General features: G+C 39.0%; 1 protein-coding gene across 2 annotated transcripts in view; it reads right to left on the minus strand.

The window, feature by feature from the left end:
* Nucleotides 1-22,805, minus strand: part of PLCB1 (phospholipase C beta 1) — a 682,255-nt gene that overhangs the window by 125,035 nt on the left and 534,415 nt on the right. For both annotated transcript variants that reach the window (XM_082670207.1, XM_082670208.1), the window contains exons 12-18: nucleotides 20,652-20,734; nucleotides 14,358-14,442; nucleotides 12,841-13,018; nucleotides 8,257-8,324; nucleotides 5,944-6,040; nucleotides 3,593-3,677; nucleotides 1,885-2,009 (exon numbers count right to left, since the gene is read on the minus strand). In XM_082670207.1, coding sequence (XP_082526333.1) covers nucleotides 1,885-2,009; nucleotides 3,593-3,677; nucleotides 5,944-6,040; nucleotides 8,257-8,324; nucleotides 12,841-13,018; nucleotides 14,358-14,442; nucleotides 20,652-20,734 — 721 coding nt within the window. The remainder of the gene's footprint in view (nucleotides 1-1,884; nucleotides 2,010-3,592; nucleotides 3,678-5,943; nucleotides 6,041-8,256; nucleotides 8,325-12,840; nucleotides 13,019-14,357; nucleotides 14,443-20,651; nucleotides 20,735-22,805) is intronic.

A 22,805-nucleotide genomic window follows, 5' to 3' on the forward strand; every position in this document is an offset into this window, starting at 1 on the left:
CTTTCCAGTGGGGGAGAGGGGAACATAACAATTAAACTAATATAAATTTAATGCGATTTTAATAAAAATCTCATTTTCTTTTCAGTGGGGGAGAAAATAACAATTAAACTAAATTCACTTGGAAAAAGAATCCCACTGTCAAGGAAAGAAGAATTGAACGTTAATAGCCATGAAGAATTTCCACTTCCACGTATTAAACCATATTATTAAACATTATAATAATAACAATAAGTTATTGGCTCCAGGAAGGTGAAAAATTTATTAATGGAGAAGACTATACATTGAAAAAATATACCCAAATTAACAACTAAAATGGCTACATCTAGGGGCTTCCCTAGTGGCGCAGTGGTTAAGAATCCACCTGCCAATGCAGGGGACACGGGTTGGAGGCCTGGTCCGGAAAGATCCCACATGCCACAGAGCAACTAAGCCCATGCACCACAACTACTGAGCCTGTACTCTAAAGCCCACGAGCCACAACTACTGAAGCCCATGCTCCTAGGGCCCGTGCTCTGCAACAAGAGAAGCCACTGCAATGAGAAGCCCATGCACTGCAACGAAGAGTAGCCCCCACTCTCCACAATTAGAGAAAGCCCGCAGGCAGCAATGAAGACCCAACGCAGCCAAAAATAAATAAATTAATAAATAAATAAATTTTTAAAAAATAAAAAGGCTACATCTAATAAATTGTAATTTCAGTTTGATCTCTTACTGAGATTATACATGAAAATTAAATTTGCATGGATGAAAGGGTTAAATTACAGATAAAAAAGAAACTATGAAAGAAATAGGAGTAAATATGGATGGATCATTGGGTGTGGAGCCTGTAATCATAAGAGTAAACCAAGATTCCATAAAACAAAACATTAATCAACCTGATCTCATCTGTTTCACAAAATAAGACAACATGACCTTTATATAAAAAGTACTGTTATAAATGAATAGAAAAATTGACAAGAGTCCTGAATAGTCAATTCATAAAAGCAGAAATGTAAAAATCAAAACACATACTTAAAATGTTCAACCTCAACAATAATCAAAGGAATGAAATAAAAAAGAACAAAGAGATATTTTTCTGAATTATTATTATTATTATTATTTAATTATAATACTTAACGAAGATCTCAAGTGAGAGGGAACAACTTATACATTGCTGATGGAGGAGAAATCTAGTGCAACATTTTTGATGAACAATTTGGCATTGTGCACAAAGGCTCTTAAAACTTTCACTTCTTTTAATTCTATTTCAGGAACTGTTCCAAAAGAACATTAGGAGATAGACTTGACAATTTATATTCAAGGCTGTTCTCAGGGCACTATTTATAGTAGGAAAAAAATACCCTAATGTTCAGTGATAGGAAATGGGTTTTAGTGAATTGTGAGATGTGCTTAATATACAGCTATTAAAATTCATGTTTCTGTATCACATTTAAATATATATAAAGATATATATATATATATTTAAACAAGTTATTAAGTGAAAAAGCATGTATATGCATATCCAAAAAACTTACAGATTACAATGCCAAAAGTTAACAATGTTGAATTTCTGAGTGGTAACATTCCTCGCAGTTTTATTCTTTTCTTTATAGTTTTTTTTTTACATTTTCTATAATAAATACATATTACTTTAAAAAGTATAAAAGTTTTTGTTTGAAAATAATGCAAAACAAGTAGAAATAAAGACTTGTTTATAAACCATTGAAGACAATTTCTCAATTTTCAAAATTCACTTTTTTTTGCAATGATATTTCCTTTATGAAAATGTGCTTTTGTTTTTTCAGTCAAGTCTGGCAGTTTTTTTCTCCTTGGGAATGGTTATAAAGCCACGAGGAAATGTGCCTTTATAATAGAAAGGAAATGAACATTAATTGTGCTACTTACCCACTGTTTGGAAATTAAGTGCAACCATTTGGCAGCCTGCATTCCAGAAGAGCTGGGGCATGTAGTTGGATGAATCCACACGTGTTCCTTTTGGATATATCCTGCTAAGCTGCATTTTGTTATATCTGGACCATCACGTTAAGTAGTGAATACAATTATAAAAAGAATTAGCCAATAATATTAGTTGAGAAGTTGCCTTCCATCTTTCTCCATTGGGGAAATAAATTAAAGATTGATGATCTCACTGGGCTGGTGGGTGAAATAGGTAAAAAGCTTTCTGAACAAACAGAATAAATGTGCTTTTATAATAGAAATGTAGCATCACCTTTGCAGAGCCCTGTGGGTAAAAACTAATGAGATGCAAAGATGGTTGAGTCAATGTGATTTTGTGGAGATTATGAAGGACTGGTTTAGCAATTAAGGACACATGAGGAAGTCCAAGCATAGCAAGTCACGTGACAGGTTGATATTGTGCTTGGCAGAAGCAGATATCATGAACTGTACGGCTATTTTTGAAATGCTCTCTGCTCATTTTCTTAACCTTCTCAGGGAATGCTATTGGCCAAGACTGTGGTACTCTTTATGATTGATAACAAGGTAAATATAGCACAGAAGGTTTTGACCTTGTCTCATATTTTGGTTCCTACCGTCATCAGTTTTCCATCCTGAGAACCTTTTAGTTATTGAAGGATGCTATGTCTTTAAAACACAACTATTTCTATTACCAAGTTTGGTAGAGGTTAGCTCAGGTTCTGAGCTCGGCAGGGGAGTTAGGCCAAATAGAGTTTGAAACTTAAATTCTGGAACTTGTTAGCTGTATGATTCAGGACAAGTTATTTCCCTTTTCTGTGCTTCAGTTTCCTCATCTATAAAAGATGTGAATTCCTACATTATACGGCTATTGTAAGGAGTAAATAAGACATATAACAAAAGGTCTATCACATAGTTAGTACTTGATGAATACTAATGATCATGATATACTGTCACTTTGCTTGTGGAGTTTACACTTGTTTCCTCTATTGTGGATGAGTTTTAAAGGTGGCATTTTTATTATAGGACTTTCATGAAATTGGGCTGTTTGGGACATTTAATATTTGTTTTATGAAAAAATTTTAAAGATCTGTGTCATTTCATTTTGATTCAGGGATAAAGTTAAAAATTTTTGGTTGTCAGGAGTATCAAATAAAGCCATTATTAGTAATTTATATTCTCATCATCATCATCCAACTATTTTTCGATTGGACATCTATTACATGTAAGGATGTGAGACACCAAAAACGTGTCTATATTATATACATATAATATATACACTTTATACCTATCATATTTTACATATGCATAAAGCATACACACACATTTTACATATGTTGTCCATAACCCAACAGCAAGCCATAAAGCTGTTATCATCATTTCTGTTTTACAGGTGAGAAAACTCAGAAGGATTATGCAAATTACCAAGGGATAAAGAGGTTGATGGTCTGAAGGTATCCTGGAAATCTGGGCTTCCTCTACTCCAAGGCCAGTTCTCTTTTCCACATGCCAGACTATCCCATTCACCATTACATATGAAACCTGAAACTATTTATTGCCCAGGTGACAGACTTAAGCCATCTCATGCACCTTTCTCCTTTATTAAAGACAAAAAATTAAACAAATAGCACGACTTCACTCTTGTCGATTCAGCAGACGTCCGTCAAATCAAGGATACTCTACAAATTCCACTGGAGACTTTGTAAGTTGCTCAAGTCCTTTGGTTTCCACAAAGGAAGACATTTCGAAGCTTCTGTTTCTTTCTGAGTTAACAACAACAACAACAAAAAGTGAGAAATAAAATTCAATATTATAAATGATAGCATATAAGATGTAGGCAAATGTTCTGTGAAGTTGATGGCAAAGAATCCTCAAATAACTTTTATATTTAATGTTGTTTTCAGTGCACTATTTACCTGTAACAAAAGTCGAGTCTTAGTTTTGTCTTTTCTAATATTTGCTACCTGGGTCAGGTGTTGGGCAAGTTAGGGACCTGGTGGCGTTAGGGTGGGAAAATGAATTTTAGACTTGGAGAGTGTGGCTAGGAAAGCTGTTTTGTCGAAAGAGCAGGGGCCCTGTGGGAATCTGTTGCTCTAAATCCATTCAGATTGCTTTCTGGAAGCCATCACTGAGAATTAACAATACAGACCGTGTGTACATTCCTGCTAGATGATGACTCTCTTTTATACCCACACTGTCATTGCCTCACGTTTGTAGAGACCCTTTAGAAACAACTAATTTGACATAAGAATTTTGTTATTTTAAAGCAGAAGGATCCTTGGACATTTTTCAGTCTGATGGCCTCATTTTCAGATTAGATGACAGAGGCTGTAGAGGTGAATGTACTAGAGGGCTCAATATTCTTGGCCACAGAGAAACATCTTGAAAGTGAAAGCTAAGCTTCCAATTAGAGTGAGAGAAACCAAACAAAGTTATCTTAGTTTAGAGAGACTAAGAGTCAAACAGCTTCTCTGTCCTCTTCCCAACTAGAAAGAAATCACACTGTTGCATACAGACTAAGATGTGTTATCTGGAGCTTGGTGATTTAAACTGCGTTACCTTGAGGCATCTTTCCTCTTTGATGCCCACTTTCCATAACTAAAGCCTCATTCTTCTTCCTAGTCATTCCCAGATTTCTCCTTTATCCACCTCGTCACCTTCCCCAATTTAATTGACTCTAAAGGAAACCTTTACTTCTCTTATTTTGGTCCATCAAAATTCTACTTTCATATGACTATCTTAAGCGTGACTGCTAATTAAAATTAAGTCAATTTAATAGGTTCTTTGTGAAATATGTGCAGTGTTCTTTTGAAAAAAGTAAGAAAATGATATAAAACACAGGGAGAAAAGTACTTGTTTGTAAATCTTTGGCTGGTGATGTTGTCACCAGGTTCTTAAGGACCTAAATGTATCAGCCCCTTCTCAGTTTAGCTACTTGTCTGGGAGCTTTTGACTCATGAATTAGGAAAACTCGTTTTACAGCCAAAGGAAGTTATAGTAATATAAAAATAGCTACTTTATAGTATGTTTCACATTGAACAGCTTGTAGTAAGAAGTACCAGTAATTACAACATCAAACAAACTGTTGAAATCTTTATGTATAAATCTTATTGGAAGTTAAATTCTTTGTTGTAGAGATCTAGATACCATATGTTATTAAGTTAAGACTCTTTGGGCAAAATTATATCATTATACATAAGTGTGTTAATGTAGAGGCTTAGAGTTTGGTATATCTATAAAACTCTCCTTTATAAGAGGCTGCTGTGTTTAAGAAAAAAATCAGCTTTTAAGAGCATATGCTTATAAAAGTAGCTAAACTGTCCCAAGGAGTCTCTTAACCTAATAGTATTTTACAGTTCATGCAAACACAAAGGGCAATTTGATAAAAGGGCTCCTTTCTCTAGGATGAGGAGAGATAATGTACATATATAATTTGCATCCAGTAAGGATGGGTAGTTGGATGAGCGGAAAACACCAAGTAATGTGAAGTTAATGATATATTCTCCTAAATATATAAAACATAGGCTGAACAAATGGAATGTGGATGAACTGGTTGATTTGGTTTTATTTCTATTCAATATTGAGACTGATCAAGTCTCTGATTGCTTCCTTTCGAGGGGATGGTTAAATAGTTTATTTCAACACTGTCATTTATATAATTGATGGAATGCCCATGTGGTCACAAACGAAAAATAATGTAAAATACTCAGTTAGCTGTACTCTGGTCTAATATCTTTTAGATAACCACGTATGGCCTGTAGCTCTATTAAGAATTTTGGGAAAACATATCATGGAATACTTTCTCGTATGGTTATTTTTATATATATATATATATATATATATAATATACTTACATACAGTTATATATATTTATTTAGATATATAAAAAACAGATAGTAAATTCATACATATACTCAAGACTTCATAGAATAGTTCTAGTAAGGGTCGCATTTTTTGGTCTAATAACCTTGTGTTTAAAATATACTCATCATATGCTACATTAGGGGTTTTTCTCCAGGGAAAACTTACTTTTTGAAATTTCGAATGACTCGAACTTGACTGGCTGAATATAGTTCACCAGATTAGACATCTCTTCTGTGGCCATGGCCTCGCTCCCAGCAGTCCCCTGGAAGCAGGAGTAAAAATAACGTTCCCAGAGTCAGCATTATGTTTTCCCAGGGCAATGATCAAATGACCCAAGAGAGCAGAAGATTATCACACCTCTTCTGAAAACGGTTATCGCCAACAGAAAATGGATTACGGGAGAAAGGAAAAGTAACACCTCACGTTACACAGTGCGGGGTGGGAGGAGGGAGGTTTGGGGGCAGCTCCCAGGGCACTCTGGGACCAGCGGTATCAGCACCACCCGAGAGCTTGTGAGAGATGCAGCCTCTCAGCCCCCTGCGCAGGCCTCCTGAACCAGAATCTGAATTTTACTGAGGTGATTCAAATGCACAGCAAAGTTTAAGAAGCCCTGAGCTGTGTCTCATCTGCCAAAGCAGGGAGTCCACAGGTGATGTCTGAAGTTACATACCAAGAATTCACTGTACAACATGAAAGTGAGTATGTAGGTGACCACTGGCTGAATCACAAACTGTTATAAAGAAAGGTTGCCGGTGGAAGTGTGTGGGGATGGGTAAACATATATTGCTTTTTTTTTACAAACTTTCCTCTGTCCCTCCCTTTCTGGCTCCTGGGCACCTATTAGGCAAGCAGCCCAAAACAGTGTAGGTCAGTAGCTCAGGGTCTAGAGCCAGACTGTCTAATTTTAAATCCCAAGCCACCACTTAGAAACTGTGCATTCTTGGGCAAGTCACTTAACTGTTCTGTGCCTCAGCTTGCTCACCTGTAAAATTATGATAAAATCAGTCCCAACAGCATATAGGGTTTTTGTGATTATTAAATGAATTAATTTATGTGAAAGCTCAGAACGGTACCTGGCACATAGTAAAACCTGGTGTTACTTTAGCTACTATTATGTATTCCATACCACTTTGATAAAGTATTTAATAAAGAAGAAAGCCAATATTGCAGTATTCGTGTGGACAGACCTCTGTAGGCTGATCTAATATTTTCTCCTATTTTTAGAAGAGAAAATACATGGAGACATGGTTTCTTTTGAAAACTTCTGTAGCAATATTAAGGTTAAATGTGAATTGGGAAATATTCATTTGCAAACGGCCATCCAGCTAGTAAGACAGTTTTAAAATGATCAAAAATCACTGACAAAAAGTTTACACAATTGAAATAATTCTGGAAAAACTACTCTGTAACAGTTTTCCTTCTGGATATTGAGTTGAAATTTAGTGGGGAAACATAATTAATCAAAAATTTAGACTCTATTAAAGGAAATAATTATAAGAGGAAGAACATTATGTGAGAACAGCTTATTATTTGTTATTTATCTGTATTAACTAAAATGTAAAGATACAAATACTGAGACACATACTTTCCAATATATTTGAAAGCAGATTCAGTTTAAACTTGTTGAACAAGACTAAAACAAAGTTTTAAAATTCCAATTGACCTATCCTTGATTTGTTTCTGGATTCTGTGCAATGAATATTTCTGAGCTGATGAAGTTATTTGGGAAGCTTGAGCTTCTGTCAGTAGATAACCGCTAGTGGTGTTAAAATTACAATGGGAAATTCCCTGGCGGTCCAGTGGTTAGGACTCTGCACTTCCACTGACGGGGACCTGGGTTCAATCCCTGGTGGGGGAACTAAGACCCCCATAAGCCAAAAAAGGGTCAAAATTATAACAACGAAATTAATGTCATGTTTATAAACATTTCTCCAAACCTCATGTCTTCTCTGGATTCTGGACCATTGACAATCCATTTAATTGCCTCAAAAATTGAAGCGGGCAGTTGGAGGTCACAAATTTTTTTTTTTTTGGTACGCGGGCCTCTTACTGTTGTGGCCTCCCCTGTTGCGGAGCACGGGCTCCAGACGCACAGGCTCAGCGGCCATGGCTCACGGGCCTAGCCGCTCCGTGGCATTTGGGATCTTCCCGGACCAGGGCATGAACCCCTATCCCCTGCATTGGCAGGCGGACTCTCAACCACTGCGCCACCAGGGAAGCCCGAGGCCACAAATTTTGAATTCATTCTCAACATACCACATCTGATGGAAGGCAGCCTCAGCAACACTGTTCCTTATAGAGAACTTTGCTTAATGCAATGCTTGTTCCTCTAGCGACCAGTTTGCATCTTCAGTTTTCAAACTCTTTTCACCACTAGATGGCAGAAGGCGACCAGGAACTACAATCCAGAGGGCGCAGTCTGGATGCGCAAGTTAGCTGAAAGCTTCTGTGACCAGAAGTCAAGCCCTAGAAACCTACCTCATCCATCGAGGACTTTTTACAGTCATCCTCATCGTCATCATCGTCACTCTCCGTATCAGCTTCTCCTGTCAAATTTTAATAACAGATCATGAAGTAAATAAGCATTTACAGGTTCGAAGCACATGTGACATGTGCATTACCCAAAATTTCCTTGGAAGTTGGCCTTTCACCGTTCTGAAGTTATTCTTTTGGTTTTTAAAATTTTATTAATTATACAGAATTATACTGACATTTTGAATATGGATTTAGTTTTCTAAATTTGATTTGTGAATACCATTTGAAATTTCCAAGCTCCATAAAAGATGCTTGTCTTTACATTTTTATCTATATGTTTTACAAAACATATGGCATCTTATACAGTTAGCTCTCTCTGGTGCACATATCCTATTTTGATGTATACATTCTATTTTAGTGTCTCCATGACCCGAAAATAGATAAACTATCACTTTACCACCTTTCCCTCTTCTTCCTGGTCCTGACTCTTCTGTGCGATGCTTGGTCAGAGCTCAGTGACCTTGTAGCTATTTTTCCAAGGCCAGAGAGGACATCACAGAAGTCGAGGTAGAGGACAAGAGCTGGGACAGGAATGGAGGCTATAGTAGCACACCGGATTCTACAAAACTGTAAGGTACCACCTGTATCCTGTGATTTGCCTGCAGGCTTATTTGATGGAGGCATTGTTGTCTAAACAATGCACATATCTTTAAAAATGGAGATATTCTGTTTAAGACGGCAGGATAAAATGGGTGAACTCTTAACATAATTATGCATGTAAATCTACCTTGGTCAGATGTAATGCAGCTTCACATGTAGTCAATATACAGTCATTTCAATAGATTGTTTTTCTCTCCAAAGTTTAGGTGGATGATTCCACCAGCTTAAATAGTCACACTGGTATGAGGCATTACATTCTTCCCAGCTCTGGGATTCAGTCAGACCTAGTAATATCACTTATGTAAAAAGATTTTCAAGTATAAAGTAAAGAAAGCATACTTTTAAATTGTTTGATTTGACTTCTGTCAGGGTCCATACAATGCAATAGGATAATAAGCCCAGAAGATGGCAATATTGGTTCAACAATGAGGCAACTAACACGGGCCAGTACCTCCCCTCCCTGCCTTCTATAAATTAGCTGCCCTGCGCAATCTCTATCAATGACACTGCCCACAGCACTGCCTCCAAGAAGCTTATAAATGTTTTCATTTGGCTGACAAAGTTCAATCGATTACTAATGATAGCAGTTAGCATTAGGGAAGTAACCTTTAGAGGGAAAAGATGTCTGGGACCAACATGGCTTATTATTTTCAGCTTGTTTATTAAAGAAAGCCACATACAACTGCTTTATGATGTTAATATTGTGTTAGTTAATAAGGGGAATCAATTCCACTTTGAAAAGAAAACATAGCCTATCCTATTAGAGACATTCTTTTAGGAGGTTGACACAAAACTTTTTAGAGTCAAATTTGTTGCCTCAAGTTTTTGTAACTATTTATCGTTTTTTTTTAATTAGAGAAGGGGTTCTTTTTATTGAGTAATTTAAGAAGTTTGGCAGGACAGTGCTTCATGTTACATTAACAACACACCAGAATTTCAAGTAATCAGGCCATTCTCTAGTTTATGTGGGAAGGAAAGAATTTGTCATTCTTTGCTCTATGAGCAGGGACCTGATTTCTCCCTTATAAGTGTCTGGAGGAATCTTGTTGAAAAAAAGAAAATAATATATATATATATATATATATATATATATATATATATATATATATATATATATATATATATATATATATATATATCTCCTAGTTCTTTAAGACAAGTGTACAGGCAAACGACTGGATCTCTTGGGGGAAGATCTGGCCAACAGGCGCCATGATAAGTAGATTAGCTTTGATATAAGAAACATGTTTTTCAAGTTATTTGAGTTCCCAATACTGAAAACATCTACAAACCAAACGGTAAATTAGCAGTGCTGTTTATTCAGGGCCCTACCTACATATTTAAATGTCCAAAAATTTCCATCGAAATAAATGAAAATTGCACAACAGAGTATGGGGCTGGCTTAGGAAATCTACCAAATTAGTAACAGATTGCTGCTCTTTCTCTGAACTAAGCAATAATATTCACTGCCTGTTAAAAATTGTTATTTGTGTTATGCATCCGGTTAATAAGAGGGAAGAGAACTGGGGAAGGCAGATGGTAAAACGACAAGCTCCCACATGCAAAGGAAGATACAATTTACTCGCTAACACTCAAGAGATAGAATCGTGCTGAGAAATAGGTGGCCTGTTAGTGACTTTTTGTTCCAAAACTTCAAAAAGAACATTCTCACCGAGAACAAAAGTTATTTTTGAAAAAAGAATCAGAATTGTGTAATAACGTTTGAAACACACATTTAAAAACTACCAAAAAAAAAAATCTTTCAAGGAATCACATAACGTCTGTGGACAAGGATGTTAATCTAAACAATAAAAGTAATTCCCTGGTGATGCAGTGGTTAAGAATCCGTCTGCCAATGCAGGGGACATGGGTTCGAGCCCTGGTCCCGGAAAATCCCACATGCCGCAGAGCAACTAAGCCCGTGCGCCGCAACTACTGAGCCTGTGCTCTAGAGTCCACAAGCCACAACTACTGAGCCCATGAGCCACAACTACTGAAGCCCAGGAGCCTAGAGTCCATGCTCCGCAACAAGAGAAGCCACCGCAATGAGAAGCTCGCGCACCGCAACTAACAGTAGCCCCCGCTCGCCACAACTAGAGAAAGCCCATGTGCGGCAAAGAAGACCCAACGCAGCTGGGGGGGCAGGGGGCGGGGAGAAAAAAGTAATTGGTAACTGTAATGGAAAAATACAGGAAAAGATAAATCAGAGTCTTGGCCAACCTTTTTTTTTCTGATTGCCGTAGAGTTTATATTTTAATTTTTAAAAATTATTTTTAAACCTTTTAATTGACATGTGATAAGTATACAGAAAAGTACACATACCATACGTGTACAGTGCCTTAACATACCAAACAGACCTTAGGAAACAGTACCCAGATCAAGAAACAAAATGTAACTGTGTCCAGAAGCCTCCTTGGGTCCCTTTTAGTCACTTTTTCACCAGGGGTAACCATCTCCTGACCTCTAATAGTGCAGGTTAGTTCTGCTGTTTTGGTACTTTATATAGATGGAATCAGATAGTGGATACTTATCTTTTGCATTTGACTTCTTTACTCAACATTATGTTTCTAAAATGAGATTCATCCATATTGTTGTATGCACTGTAGATCATTATTGCTACATATTATTCCATGGGGTGAACATAGCACATGTATTTATCTGTTGATGGGCTATTCTGAATAGTGCTGCTTTAAGCAATTCTTCACCAACGTCTCTTGGTGAACATCTACGTGCATTTCTGTTGGGTATATACCTAGGAATAGAATTCTCTGGGGCAGAGGGGGTTCATATGCATATGTTCAGCTTAGCTTCTGTAGATGCTGCCAAACAGTTTTCCAAAATGATTATTCCAACGTTAGCTAAACTTTTTATTGAAGAAGTTTCTAGATTTAAGCTTAAAGTTTCCTTTACTTGTTCACCCTCCAATCAGGGTGAACATATCTGCAATGCACTTTTAAGATTGCCAAGACTCTGACTAGAGTTGGAAAAGAACTTAGACTAAATGACAAATAATTCAAAGGAAATGGGTGACCACTCTGAATTCTTTTCTCATTAATCACAAAAATCTATTTCAACTTAAATCTAAACCAAAAATTAGTGACAGTAAATATCACCTAGTAGCTTTGATAGATAATTCAAGTAATTTTACCATTTCACATTTTTAAAGAGCTCTGTAGAATATGGATAAGTTGAATGGCCCAGAACTCTTCAGCACATCATCAATGAGAATCCATTTGATGAACATCTTGTGTCCAGACCTGTAGTTAGTGTCAAGGGATCCCTGCCCTTGAGAGGCTTAAAATAACATGGTCACTCCAAAGATTATTTGGCTTATGTGGTAGCCAGAAATTATGGCCTCCCCCCAAATGCCCATGTCCTATGAATATCTCCTGTGTCCTGTGAATACATTGCAAGAGGGAATTTGCAGATGAGATTAAGTTAAGGACCTTGAAATGCAAGAGATTACTCTAGATTATCTGGATGGGTCCAATGGAAAGCCATGAGTTCAGAAAAGCAGAGGACCTTTTCCAGCTGTGGTCCAAGGGAAATGTGATGACAGAAGAAGTGAGATGGGACATTCCTGGCTTTGAAGCTGGAGGAAGGGGTCCACAAGCCAATGAACGTGGGTGGCCTCTAGGAGCTGGAAATGCAGGGAATAATATTGCCTAGAGCCTCCAGAAAGGAAAGCAGCCCTGCTGGCACCTGGAGTTTAGCCCAGTGAGGCCATGTGGGCCTTCTGTCCTGCAGAACTGGGTGTTCATATGTTTGTGTAGTTTTAAGCCTCCAGGTTTATAACAGAAGTCAAAACAACAACACGCTCTAAAACTGTGCCAGGTAGAAATGTTAAAAGTCCTTCTAAGTTAATTCCAGGGCAGCAGTTCTTAAATCCATACATAATAGGGGAATGAGAGCCCGCCAGTCCCTCACCAGCTCCTGGGGACGAGGGCTCAAACACACTGGAGGAGTCGCTGTACGTGTTGGAGGTCTGTTCTGAGAGCTTCTTTTTGCCACTTCCTTCTGACGATTTGTGGGATTTCTTCTTATTTTTCACCAAAATTTTGTACATTAAGTCCAGAGGGCTTGGAAGAGGAACTCCAGATTCCAGCTAATGGAAAGAAAAGACACATTCTTTAAAAACATTGTCCCTTCCTTTCAAGTTCCTTCCCCAAAACAAACTCCCAGGACTGCATTAGATACCAAGGGCTTCTAGATTATTCTTTACTACCTCAACACAGCTCATTAAACTGCTCTAAGGGTGTCTTATGTAGGGGCTAGTTCATAGCTCTTGCTTTTTTCACATGAAAGGTATATTTTAATTACTGTACTGTAATTATTTTTCCATGAGAAATCTACATGAATAACACCACAGAAATGTACTGGGTGATTTGGCATGTTAACCCAAAGTTTCATAAGTTTTCTGATGGACCCTCTGAATCCAACCATCATGATTTAGGACAGATAGGACGGCCTTATCTTGGATTTTCAAAGGATGGAAGCCAGTTAGAGTGTGGCATCTGCCAGGAGGATGGTAAAGATGGGCAGGCGTTTCCAGGCAAGCCCTTAGAATCAACTTTTCAGATGCAGTTTGCAAACAGCAAAATCCTCATCCTGGCACGAGGTAGTTAAGTGGCACATCTTCTTGGCATCAGCAGAAGTGGACCAGGTGGCTTTAGATTTCCTGGCTGCCCTGAGATTCAAGCTATTTGCAAGCCTTCTTTCTGGTGTGTCCAGCTTGTACATCTATGGGAAAATCAATTTCCCTTGAGAAGGTTATTATATATTGTAACAGACAGAATGTACGCAAGTCCCAAAACAGGTTATTTTTAGAAATCTATGAACTCCTGTAAGCAGGTCCTCTATTCTTCACTTGCAACCCAGTCCGGGGACTGGTATGAAATCATGCAAGGATGTGTGGAGACTGGGGAAAGGGTTGAAGACAGAAGAGGCTACTTGATGATCTTTCTGCTGCTTTCCTTCCCAAAGCAAGGATTGTTACCACGGCAATAGGGGGTCCGGATTCTGCTGGGAGAGTGCAAGGAAGTGAGGGGTGGCCAGCAGGGATAGGCTGGAATGTCATTGTGCCACCTTCAATGTCCCATTTTGCTGACCCATTTCTTTCAAAGGGGTGTGATGAGGTTCCCTGGGAGGTGGCCAGAGCCTGTCCCTTGGGACTCCCTCTGTGGGCTGATTGTGGTTGTGGGAATTCTGCAGTCCTGACTGGCTCACATCGGGGAGTGAGGGAGGGAGAAAGCTGTGGGCAGAGGAAGAGGACAGATGCAGGTCTGTCCCCCTCAGGAGGTCCCTGACAGCCTCCACTGGTCAGAGAGCTCATTGTCAACTCATACCAAGAAACATAAACATGGAAAGGATGTAAGGAAGTCTCTCCCTAATCCAATCATAAAGAAGGTGTGCGTTCCTTCGGGATGAGCATCAAAACTGCTTACTGGGTACTTTTCCAGGGGCTCCATGAGAAGGGCGTCCCCGAAGATCAGTCGGCAATACTCTGCCATCTTGGCCTGCTGCTTTGGGCTGAGGGGAGAGAGAAGGAAAGCAAGCAAGCAAGAAGGTTATTCAAAGAGGCCGGACAGGATGACTTTGTGTTATCAATTACAGAGAGAGGTCATTTCCTCCTCCTACCTGTCAGGATTGTTTTTATTATTCTAAATCCCTGTTTACAATTCTGACTTGTGTGGATTTGAATGCCACACACAGGTGGGCAGGGGAGGCTCTTCGCAAAGCTGAGCGGCATGGACATAGATGGAGAGGACAGAAGGTCACCTGCCTGTCACTGGATGTTTGAATGTCGCAGAGTTACAGACTCAGTCCCTTTTGCTTAAGTTCCTGATTCTAAGTCAAATGCCAGATACTTGGCGGGTGGAACTCATTCAACTCTACGTGAATTCTTGGGTGAAATTTGTCTAATGGACAGAGCTGCACTGCAAAGAAATGTTTACAAGGAGGTGAGGGAAGAGAGGAGAGGGATCTGGACAGAGAGAGGAAGAGAGAATCTCAAAATGCAGAAGAGAAAAGGCTGACAGGCGGAAGTATGTCCACTTGGGAGGGGGCCCTGGAGGAAAGACAAGAGAAGCAGGCACCTTGGAGAAGGGTGTCTGCAGCCCTTTTGTGCACTAGAGGGAAGCAAAGGTGGCGTTAGCCTGATGAGGTGCCAGTAGGAACCTGGTTTGATTGGAAAAGGTTGGAGCTGCTGGGTTCACTGAGCTGAGCTCTAGGCTATCAACCACTCGGGATCTATAAAACGCAGAGGAAAGTAATTGTTCTTGGAAAGGGGCAGAGGATGCTGAGAAGATGAAGTGAAATAATAGATGAAAACACTTTGAAATGTAAGATAATTGATCCTAGAGATGCAAGGCAGCCTCCGCCAGCTAGACCAGACAAACGAGGGTCCGTTCACATGTAAACACAGTTGATGTGAGGGAACATCCTTAGTCTTTCAAAACTCCTGCTTCCCTCGACCTTTTAAAAAAGCAATTCTCATTCTGTAGGATGTTAAATATCATTATAAAGGTATCCAATTACATCGGGTTTTATGGACTGTGATTTTGACCTATAGGCTGTCGGACTTGATTTCCAATAGTTGTCTCTATGTGCTGCAATGTTAATACGTTTTAGCAGAACTGGGGCTGTAGTAAGAATAGGTAAGTGATAAAAATCCTTCTTAACTACAATTCAAATCAATTATAAAATGTGATTCTTATTTTCATTCCTTCTACCATGACTGTTAAACCTGGATCGTGAACTGTTTTTTCACGGGAAGGGGGGTGTTTTGGGGGTTCAAATCATACTGCGATGGTCCACAGGGAAAAGCACTCTATATCACCCTTTTAAAAAAACATATATTTGGGGGATCAGATGAATTCTCTGGGCTTCAAATATGAGCCCAAGGTCACTGCTTTCTTGGAACTGCAAGGGGAGGCAAAGGAAAGATTCAGAGAAGACCTACATGACAAACTCCCAAATTCTCATCATGCCTTTTTTGACCCGTAAGAGATTTTGCTGGGCAGCTCATGTAGCTCTCAGAATATCCTGCAGCTTTCTCCAGCAGTATCACCGAGGGAGGAAAACCTACCAATTGGAGAACTGATCCTGGAAAGCACTGGGGCTGGTTGTTTAGGGATGACGTGTTATAGTTAGGGAACAAGCAGAAAAGTGACTGATTTAGCAGAGCAGCCTTGGGCATCCACAATTCAGACACCCTTGCTCAAAAGACAGCTGGCCGTGGGGCTCCACCAAGCCAGCGAGCTCTGTGTCTGTAGCTGAGACAAATCCATTTGTGCTGGACCTACACTTTCCAGGTTGCACAAAAGAAATTGTCCAACCCTCCCATTTCAGTTTCATGGAATGATGCTATTAAATAGAGCTTTGCTACTCCAAGTGTGGTCCATAGACCAGCAGCATCCACAGGGCCTGGAGCTGGTTAGAAATGCAGATTCAAGGCCTCCTAGGAAGGCAGGCAAATTGAGTAGAAATCTCTGGGGAAGCAGGGCTCAGGGGTCCTAAGAGGCCCTCTGGGGGATTCTCATGCACGCTCAAGTTCGAGAACCACTGTGATGGACGAACCAAGTCACCAGGTGCTTAAGTAAATGACACTTTTCTTGAGGGCTGGAACTTGAGAGCCCCAACTTCCTTTGAACAGAGGCCTGGAGGGAAAAGGAAGGACTGTACCCCAACTCCCTGCTTTCAGGACTTCTAGTGGAGCCATAGGCTCATCAGTAGAGGGATTTCGGGGTGGTGTTCCAGGTGTCCCTAAGCAGGTGAAAGGCAGAGTCCTCTGTCCTCTGTCAAGCTGTCCCCAAATCAGGCCCTGAAGGATTTTGCTGGAGCAAAATCTCACTCGATTCCACTAAAGAATCACCTGGGCTGTTAATGCTGCAGGTGGCAGGGCCCTGTGCCCAATCCCCTGATAACACTGAGCTGGGAGCAGAGCCCTGGAACCTGCACTTGTAACAAGTCTGCAACTAATTCTGAGGCAGGTGGTTAATGGACTACGGTGTTTACAACTGTGCTCTGACACTTCACCAAACCACCTGGGGTCTTAAGAAAATGAAGATTCCAAGGCAAAGTTTGAGATGGAGCTCGAGACTGCATTTCTAACAAGCTTCCCGACACGCAGATGCTGCTAGTCGATGGATCAATGTCACTTTGAAGAGCAAGCATCTGTGTCTGACCTAGACTTCTAAAAACCTGCTTAAGCATCAACCGAGTTGGAAAGAACAAGAGGCAGGTGTCCAAGGAGAAAGGAAAATGTGCTATTTGATAATCAGGCTCTTCGTGTTCTCCACAAACACACATGCACACCTGACAGGGAACTGAATCAGAGCAGAGAGAAAACTGAATAGAAAAAGTCAGAGGAAAACAAAACAACTTTAATTGTGGGGCCAGAACTGCAGAAACAAGACATTGCATTGGCCACGAGAGAGCAAAAAAAAATCCTGAAGCATTTGGAACATCAACATCAGCTACCATGGAGATGAAGCGAGAGGAAAATATTCACAAATACATTTTGAGCTTCAGGCCACAGCAGACCCATCCGGTCACATTTAAACACCTGGCAAAGTGGTCAGTTTTCTGACCAAGGAACAGGCCGACATCTTCCAAGCTGAACTAAACCAACCTCCTTCCCTATAGATGAGGGATCTACAACTCACGGCTATTAAGGAACTTGTCCAAAATCTCACATTCTCTGGGGCTGAACCAGAGCTAGTGGTTTCTGCACTTGAATTCAGTGGAGAACTCCTTTAGTGAAAATGCTAGTTCACAAACTAGGTGGCCCATCAGTTAATTAGGACTTTAAAAAAATTTTATTTGCAGAAATTCAAATAAGGTATGGGGGTGAAGCTCAGGAATCTGCATTTTATGGGATTCTGATGTAGCAGGTGGAGAAGGATAAGTCACCAGTGGCTCAGGGCAGCTTTCTCTTTGCTGTCCATGGATAGGTGATTTCAAATATTTGGAGAGAGAACCAGAAAATTAAGAGGTTTTCTTCCTTTCTTCCAGTGTGGGATTGTTTTGGAGTACGGCTCAAGTGGGCTGGGGCCAGGGTTCTGAATCTGGTATTTTGTATACACAGCACAAAGGAGAAAAAAAGAACTGCTGCTAGAGGTAACATATAGGTTTCAGATATTTTGGGGGCTGTGTCCCTGTGTCACTGTGTTGGGTAGGATTCTGAGGGTGTATCTAGTTTCGTGGGGAAGACTGCTGTTACCGATGAATGGTGTCTGTCACTGGTTCTTTCATCAATGAGGTGGGATGGCCTGCAGGTCAAGCACAGGGTTTTACCAGCAAAGGAAAAGCTTGCAGGTTTTCTTTGGGTGTGTGATAGTCCAGCCAGGAAAGAATTGTAGCTGAATGATGTTGATATGTGTGTGAGGCTCAAGGACAATGGAAATAGGAAGCAAAAACTTCCTTCCACAATAGAATTCAGTCTCTCAGTATTTCACTGCCATTCAGTTATCTCAGTGGTTTGGGATCAATATCATGGCATCCAGGGAAGGTTGTTATCCTGTTTTCTTTTGTATTCATGCATTATTAATGAACTTTTAACAGCTAAATTTCTCACTTTTAAACCAGAAAGGGCTGTATTATGGTACAATCTTTTTTGATTATGTGTTCAATGTGGATTTCGTTTTCATGCTCAGTTTGGCTCTCTGTAGAATTGAGGCTGAAGACTGAAAAAAACAAGCTGTGGTTAAGGGTCACGAGCCACAAAAATGTGACCATTCACAGGCAGTTGCCTTGTGGGATGCTCTGGTTGTCTTAATTCGATGCTTGGAAGGTTGTGATGCTTTTGTTTAGGTGTGGGGGATGGAGTTGGTTAAACAGATGAGTTTTGAAGCCGTACTAGCCAGCTTTGAACCCCTGCCACATTTTAGCTGCATGACCTTGGGGAAGTAACTTACCCCCTTTGGGATTCAGTTTCATCATTTGTAAAATAGGGATAATAGTAATAATATTTACTCTTAGGAGCACCTGGCTTTGTGATGAGGGTTACATGAGCTTATGCTTGGAACGTTGCTCAGCACGTAATATACATTCAATAAATATTAGCTGTCATTATGTTTGTGGTAGTGGTGGCTCTTGATACCTCTCTGGCTGCATGGCAGAGTCCAGTGTAGCGGGTATGACTATCAAGAACGGAAGTAGAGTTTTTCATTTTGTCTAATTTATATAGAAACGTTTCTTGAAGAAAATAAATGTGCTAGATTTGGAGATATTCCTCCAAAAAGGAAATGACTGATTGTCTAGGAACTAGAGTGCCTGAAAAAAAGGTGCTAAGGCGTTGTAGAGCCCAATTACAAATGGACAGGCTGAGATGAGGAAAGTCACATGCAAATCAGAGCTGTCACAGCAAACGAAATAGTAAATACAGTACCTAAAGAGGTTCCCCCTTTAGTTAGAAAAGAAATAGTGAAACAGAATAAATTCTTGTCTCTTCAGTTGGCCCTCAGAAGTGGTAGAAAAACTATACGCCAAATGACTACATTGTTCACTGGATGATCGTTTCCTAATGAAACAGAGTCATGAGCTGGTAAATGTAGTATGGATTTCCTGAGGGCAAACTAGAAATACAGATAGCTATAATTTGGTGACTTCAAAATAAGGTCTTGCTCCACATATACATTAACAAATGATCACATTGAATTACTTTGAAATTCCTCAAGCTAAAATTTGGTCACTACCTAACTGGTTCTTTAAGGTTTAGTAAATCCTTTAAGAATCAGTGAATTGAAGCATGTGTTGCAAATTAGTTGGACAAAGGGAATCAGTGACCTGGGAAAGATTTTTGATAGGAAGGAGGATAAAAAAGGATCTAAGGAACTTGTGAGCCAAATTAGGATAGGTGTTGTAGGCTTTTAGTTGAGAAAACTGGCTTAGGTGGTTGAATGAAACAAAGGGCTTCCCAAATGCTCTTTTGAGCAGTGATGGTCACTACTACATAGTCTTCAGACATTAATTCCAGGGACCAGAATTTTAGTTTCTTGAATTTTGATTCAGTAATAGATGAGAATCTTTCACGTTGAGGCTCTTTAGATTGAATAACTATATGATAAACTAACATCCTCGTGTCTGATGTAGATGTGTCTTACTCTGATCCTCTGTCATAAAATGAGTATAAGAGTTAAGTCAAAATTACCTATTCTTTGTACAGCTCAGCAAAAAGTGCAGCTATTTTGAAATAGGAAAATATTTACAAATACTAACAAACAGGGGAAACCAACGAAAGCAGGAAGGAGGGAGAATTTGGTGGTCTCAGTTCTGTGTAAGTTCAAAGTGGCAGAATAGAATTTATTTAATTTATTTAGCTTTCTCTACACCAGCTCCAGCGTGTACAGAACTGGCTATCTTAGGGTGGTAAAACTGACTATAAATCTGCACACAATAGAAGAAGCAAACGAAGGAGGATTATAGAAGTGGTCCCCTGAAATAGACACACCTGTTATACAAGGAAATGGGTTTCACTGCATTGTAAAAAGAGGAGTCCTTAATTTAAATCCTACCATGGCATGAAAATAGATTCCACAAGTCCAAGGGATCTTTTTAATGTTAACGAGATTTAAATGAATGAATTCCATTATATACAGATGAACACATGCCACTTAATATATAGCATAATTGAGGAACACCATTAGTAACATCAAATAATCTTATATCTGATGAACAATGACTAAACATGCCCTATTTGGGGAAAATACTCCCTATTGAATGTGCTGAATACTTACGAATCCACGTGGTTCTCAAATGAAAGCAGAATTGGAAAAGGTGAAGTCTTAAATGCACACTCAGCAATGGCTTCTATCACTTCCTAAAAATGAGAATACCTATATTCAATAAGCCAGAATTTTAATGTGTATAGTTTTTTCTTTTGGGTTCCACCCTTTAATATCACTGTCTTTTTCATTCATAGAATTTTATCAAATGGCTAAAATGGCTAGAAGCAGTTTGCAGGCTGCTGGATTATAAATTTTCTTACTCTTGATTTAGGAAGATAAAAGAAAGAAAACTGGATTTGGGTGGAGCGGGAGTCAACTGTGAGGGTGAATGGTTCTCCTCTTTGGTAATTATATCTACTTTTTTTTTTAATAATAAAAATATCAGATCACATTATAAAAATTTTGGACAAGAGAAGGCAACATTTTTCACCCATAAATTCACCCTTTGAATCAAACCACTGCTGACATTTGGTTATATTTATTTCTAGTTTGTTTTTCGTATATCTGTATAACTTAGTTTTAATTACAGTAAATACTCTATTTGTATTTTTAAACATCGTTAAGAGATATAATTCACCCATTTAAAGTGTACAGCTAAATGGTTTTTAATATTCACAGGGTTGTGCAACCATCATCCCAGTCTAAGTTAGGACATTTTTATCACCCCCCCAAAAGCCATGTCCCCATTAACAGTCACTCCCCATTTCACCAACCCCACCCCACAGACTCAGACCTAGGCAACCATTAATCTACTTTGTGTCTCCATAGATTTGCTTACTCCTAACATTTCAAATAAATGGAATCATACAATATGTGGCCTTTTATGTCTGGCATCTTTCATTGAGCCTGCTTTCAGGGTTCATCCATGCTGTAACATGTGTCAGTACTTCATTCCTCAATCTGTATTTAGAAAAAATGTATAGGTCATAGTTTTAGTATCTGTATAAAATTCTAGGGAGTGGCAGTATCATAACTGATTTAACCATTACCCAATTGTTGGACAGACATATTTTAAGAGCTATCATTCAAATAATTCTCCAAAGAACCTCTTTATTTTTTTCCCTGATATTTTGAATTATTTTCAGGGAATGAATTCTTAGAAGGGGAATTATTAAATTAAAGAATAAAAATATTTTTACAGTCTCCTGTGTTTCTCCAAATTACTTTTCATCTTAGATTGCCTAGAGTAGTATATGAAGGACCAGATTTCAATGAATATTCACCAGCTTTGGGCATTTGTTTTCCTTATTGAACTGGTATTAAAGGATGATCTCATTTATTTTTAATTATATCAATGCCAATACTCCTGTGGCTTCATATCCATTTTTTTTTTTTTTTTTAGTTACGTTTATTCTTTACATCTTCTCCTCTCAAGTAGGAACTTTCACTCTGATCCCTTATGCCTGAGGCTTTTCCATTATCTTCTCTACCTTCCTTAAACAATTCATAGTTTGCTTTCTATCCATGCCAGAAAGTTATTTCTCCAGCCCCAGAGTATAAATAAGGCTTTCTAATTCTGTACTACATTTGCATATATCCTCTAAGAAGGATTTGCCTGCATGGAGCAAAAGAATCACTCACTGTTTCTTAAAAGTGAATCCACAGATTGCCTTTCATACATTATGATAGTTGATACCATCAAAAATAAGTACACTATAAATAGTAAGCAATGCCCAGATTTTAAACTCTTTATTTGATTTTTTTGAGTACAGGCTTTGGAGTCCAACAGGCTTATGTTTGAATCCTTCTTCTTATCCTTACAAGCTGTGTGACCTTGAGAAAAATAACTTAATGCCTATGTGCACTTGGCTTGCTGGCCTGTAAAGTACGAGTGATAAGCCTCATTCCACAAGCCTGTTGCAAGAACCCAGCAATCCCTCTACTGGGCATATACCCTGAGAAAACCATAATTCAAAAAGAGTCATGTACCGAAATGCTCATTGCAGCTCTATTTACAATAGCCTGGAGATGGAAACAACCTAAGTGTCCATCATCGGATGAATGGATAAAGAAGATGTGGCACATATATACAATGCAATATTACTCAGCCATAAAAAGAAACGAAATTGAGCTGTTTGTAATGAGGTGGATGGACCTAGAGTCTGTCATACAGAGTGAAGTAAGTCAGAAAGAGAAAGACAAATACCGTATGCTAACACATAT

Source organism: Grampus griseus (assembly GCF_964374135.1).
Source record: "Grampus griseus genome assembly, chromosome: 14".
Taxonomy (NCBI): Eukaryota; Metazoa; Chordata; class Mammalia; order Artiodactyla; family Delphinidae; genus Grampus; species Grampus griseus.